This window comes from Sinocyclocheilus anshuiensis, unplaced genomic scaffold, assembly GCF_001515605.1.
Source record: "Sinocyclocheilus anshuiensis isolate Anshui unplaced genomic scaffold, SAMN03320099.WGS_v1.1 scaffold1051, whole genome shotgun sequence".
Classification (NCBI taxonomy): domain Eukaryota; kingdom Metazoa; phylum Chordata; class Actinopteri; order Cypriniformes; family Cyprinidae; genus Sinocyclocheilus; species Sinocyclocheilus anshuiensis.
Genome location: NW_015546234.1, coordinates 1605469 through 1610456, shown reverse-complemented (window position 1 = coordinate 1610456; position 4988 = coordinate 1605469). Strand labels below are relative to the sequence as shown.

General features: G+C 38.8%; 1 protein-coding gene across 1 annotated transcript in view; it reads left to right on the top strand.

The window, feature by feature from the left end:
• LOC107701505 (PIN2 (TERF1) interacting telomerase inhibitor 1) overlaps nt 1-4812 on the top strand; it is a 31804-nt gene extending 26992 nt beyond the window's left edge. Inside the window, exon 7 of the mRNA XM_016503538.1 lies at nt 3956-4812. Coding sequence (XP_016359024.1) covers nt 3956-4639 — 684 coding nt within the window. The 3' untranslated portion in view covers nt 4640-4812. The remainder of the gene's footprint in view (nt 1-3955) is intronic.
• The last annotated feature ends 176 nt before the right edge of the window (nt 4813-4988 follow it).

The window sequence follows — 4988 nt, the reverse complement described above, 5'->3', positions numbered from 1 at the left end:
TATATATATATAAAAAAAAATGTCATGTCTTTTTAAGCATTATAGCACACTACTAACAACTTGTTACTTATACCCTGCTTGCACTGTATGCCCACTGTATTAATGTATTTATACATTTATTTTTGATGGTTTAACATTCTCAGCTGGGATTAATGTCAAAGTATTGCGAAAAATCAGTACTACAAATAATCTTAGCTTTATATATAGCACAGTGTTATTATACCATATTGTGGTCTTTAATCCCTGGACACCAGAAGTTCTCATTGCTGACACAGCATTTGGAGTGCTAAACTAGCATAGTCAGAGCACCGTGTCTCTATGCAGGAAGGAATATTACTTTTGTGTTATAAATTAGGGACTTTCTGACATAGCACAGAGTGGGACAAATTAGTTGCAGTTTTCAGCAGCAAATTCAAGAATGTTGTCACGATTTGGGTTTTTTTGGTTCGTGAACACATTTTGACAAGTTTTTTTTCACCGTCCCTGGCTGCTTCGGACTGTCTGCTGCAATGTGTTGGCGTCAGCGGCAATGTCTTGTTCTTCGGCTTCCTCCTCACGGCCTTTTGAATGTCCCGACCCCCCCCTCCAAGTCCAGCCCCACTGCCGCGCCGACCCCACCCCTCCAGCCGCCCATGCCTGGGGAGAGCGGAGCAGGAAAGAGCCCATAGCTCCTGCTGCAAGGGCCTTATCTGAACACTGCACACAGTTCAGGGAACGCATCCTTTTCCTGGGGCCTCTCATCTGCCAGGAGGAGAGAAAGAACGAAGGGAATGTGGAGGCAGAAGAAGCCAGAGAGCGTCTGAGAACATTCAGGGGCCATTTTTGTTGTGTTTACACCCTCTTTAGGACATCCAAGCACAGTCATGAAACCTGGACCTGCGTTATCTCCGTGTCAGCCTTCGTGCTCACTTGTTTGTTTGTGTGCGCGTGCACGTATGTGCTTGCATGTGTGTGGTATAACCCAATCCATGCTCAGCACTGTTGAGGGAATGCTACCAGCAGCACTTCTCTCGGCACATTAGAGAGATAAGCCTAATAGAGGTCCCCAGGCGGTGAGACATCGCACCACACACACACACACTATCACCACCTCTACGATGAAGAGGATTTCCCACTCGCTCCATCTCACTTACCAGCAGCACTTCTCTCGGCACATTAGAGAGATAAGCCTAATGGAGGTCCCCAGGCGGTGAGACGTCGCACCACACACACACACACTATCACTACCTCTCCGATGAAGAGGATTTCCCCACTCGCTCCATCTCTCTTCCTCTTCTCCTCGTTCTTTCTCTCCAGAGAGTAATTTCACAGTATGCTCCAAAATGCCCCCCAGTCGTTTCTCTAAGTCCCTGCTACACGCTGTCAGCCGCATCTCTTCTGAAGACCTCTTTCGGTCCCCCTCCAATCCAGAAATATAGATTTTCTTTTATTTGGAGGGAAAAGTGAGACTTCTGTTTTAATGAGCCTACATCTGCAGTTCTCCAGTCTTCCTCTGGGCGACTTCCAACTTTTGAGGGACCTGTGGCAGCAACTTGTAGTCACAATGACCATCTAGAACAGTAGTTACCAACGCTGGTCCTGGTTTACCACCAGCTCTGCATTAAAGCATATCTGAATGAACCCATTAGCTTGTTGGTAGAGATTTCAAGACCTGAAATGGGAGTTACAGATTCAAATGTCCACTGGACCAGGGTTGGGAACCACTGATCTAGAACAGTGGTTCTCAAAGAGATAATCCACCCAAAAATGAAAAATCTGTCAGTAATTACTCATATCATTTACTCATGCTCCTGTCATTCCATTTCATTTTTCTACTGAACGCAAAAGAAGGTATTTTGAAGAATGTTGGTGACCAAACAATTTTGGCATTTGTCCATACTGTGAAAGTCAATGGGTTACAAAACCATTTAGTTACCAACATTCTTCAGAATACCCTCATTTGTGTTACACGGAAGAAAGTAAGTCTGGAAGAACATGAGGGTGAGCCAATGATGACAGATTTTTCATTTTTGGGTGGACTATCCCTTCAACTTGTTTTGCTTGGATGTGTGTATTTAACCGTTCAAGGACTATAAAGTGGCAAAAATAACTCCGTTCAATACTCACGCGCTCTATGAGCACCATCTTCACATGCGTGCGTCTCTCTGACAGAGCTCTCAGACAGTGCGCACATATACTGAAATGAGTTCTCTTTTGCTGCTGATTGCATTTCAGTGGCTTAAAATCAATTGCTTTTAAACCCCAATGCTTAAAAATGCGTTCAAACGATAAGTTTTCGTGACCACGTAGCACAGCAATGTCACGTGATTGTATCCGCGATAGAGACGATAGTTCAAAATCTCTGTGTAACCGTGTTAACCCGGTATATCGCCCACCCCTAACTACTAGTAATAATATTGTTTTATATTAAAATGTTATTTTATTGTAAAAAAATTTTTTTAATTATTTATATGTAGAATGCTTTTAACATCTTCAGCATTGTAAGTCTTCATATGTATTTTGTTGTTTCTTGGCTGTACAAAACCTTTGCAATCTTGTTTTTTTTTTTTTTGTCCAATCCCTCCATACATCTTTTGAAAAATGCTGTTTTCACCGGTGTCTCTGGCGTTATGTAGAGCACTGGCGTGGTTTAGCGCAGGCTTCAGAGAGGGTATTCTTCACTGCAAATCATTATGCATTGAGGAGGCCATTAGCAAAATGAAGACGAATGAGCGAGAGAGTCAACTTGGTGATAAAGTATTGGAGGACGACAGTTTAATCTAAAGTGTTCCTCTGTGGTCTTTCAACATAGTCACTGTGTCTTGCTACAGTTTGGCCTGTTATGATTAAGCTGTATGTTATGCTAGAAAGTTTGTTCTTTCTCTTAATGCTTATAATCACTGTCTTAGTTTGGCCAATGCAAGCACTGACTCTCACTCATCAGGCAAGTTTTTCAGGAATCAGTTGTTTAATCCAACCATTTACACAGTGACTTGTACATACTCCCCCTTTTGAATCCATTTCCTCTTTATATATATACATGGTGCTGAATATTATACAACACAGTGTAAAAATATATAAAGACATGAACAGAATCAGATTCTTGACAGATTGAGAACAATAAATGTTTTCACTTTAGACATTTTTTTTTAATTTAAACTAAATGTTTTTTAAATGTCTCTTAGCAGATAGTTCAGATGAAGTTCAGTGGTGTCATTAGATACCTGGTACAAGTCTCAGCATGACTGGAAGTTGATTGACACCTGTTTAAGCATTTAATGACACATACACAGGGGTGTGTGCATCAAGGTTCTTTAAATTAATTGAGGGGTTGTCCTATTCATTCCTAACAGACAGTTCTCTCTTTTTCACTGCTGGATATTCTGCTTGCATGTTGAGTTCTTTCTCTAATTTTTGGAATAAAACTATTATTATTGTTATTATAATACAGATAAGAATAATTATAATTTAACTGTAGTAAAACTATAATGATGATAATAGTAATAATAATATAATGTGATAACAATATTTTTTATTGTTGTATTATACAGTTTTTGTTTTATTATAAAAATATATACTGTATTATCACTTGATGTGTGTGTATATATTCATTTTGTTGTATTGTTCAATTTTTATATTTTAATACAAAATTGTTTTTATTATAGAAATATACTGTATAATCACATAATGATGATAATAGAAATAATAGTAATAATAATAGTCGTAACAATATATTATTATTGTAAATTGTGATAATTATAGTTTATAATTATTTTATTAAATTCTTTTTATGATAAAAAATAAAATATACTCACAACAACAACCATCATCATCATAAATTTTTTATTGATTTTTATAATATATTTTAATCATATAATAATAGTATTATTAATAATGCAATTATATACTGTATATTACTACTGTTTTTTTATGTCATAACTTTGTACTGTTATATTGGTCTATATCTTTCATTTAGGGAAGCAGTGGACCTGACTCTCAGGAAGAGAGAGAAGAGGACAAAGACACAGGAACAAATCCGAACCCAGAGACTCAACCAAACACAGTGACCAGCACACTGACCATGCAAGAGTACTTTGCTCAGCGGATGGCCCAGATCAAGAAGGCTCAGGCAGGACGAGACCCAGCCGCATCTTCATCTGAGGTCAGCAGCAATGCACCTTCTCCACTGGCTCCTTCTGCCTCCATGGAGGACTTCCCCAACACCAGTGATATGGAACAGTCCAAAAAGAAGAAAAAGAAGAAAAAAGACAGGGAGGGCGAAAGAGATGGCGCAGAGGAAGATGCACTGACCTCAGTAACAGGAGAGAGTGTTGAAGAGCCAAATCACTCACAGAAAAAGAAGAAAAAGAACAAGAGGAAACGAGAGGAGCGGGATGAGGATGGGACTGAAGTGTGCAGCGCCCCTACAGTAATGGATGGCACCACTGAAGAAGACGCTCCCACCACAGGAAAGAGGAAGAAGGAGAAAAAAACATCTCTAGAGGTTCATGCAGATGAACTTAAAACAATAGAAATTGAGAATATGGACCATAAAGTTTCAGATAAAAAGAAAAAGAAGAAAAAGAGAGAACGGGATGAAGAGGAAGGAGCAAGTGAGGAAGTGGTGGCCAAAAAGAACAAGAAAAAAATGAAAAAATGATTTGTTTTTTTACTATTAACTGCTGTCGAAACTCTTGACTTTTTGATACCATCATGATTTTAATATTGAGATCACCAAAATGAATGACAACGAAGCATATGAATTTACAGTTATGATTGGTTTGTTTCTCCATATTTAAACTAAATGACAAAACATTAAAATAACAACAACAACAATCTGTATGTGCAGTTGTGTTTTTCATGTATTTGTTTTTCTTTGTTGTCAGGTTTCCAGGAAGTAACATTTTTAGATGCATGCTACAATATGGGCCATAGTTATACGTATATGTGTGTGTGTGTGTGTGTGTGTGTGTGTGTGTGTGTGTGTGTGTGTGTGTGTGTGTGTGTGA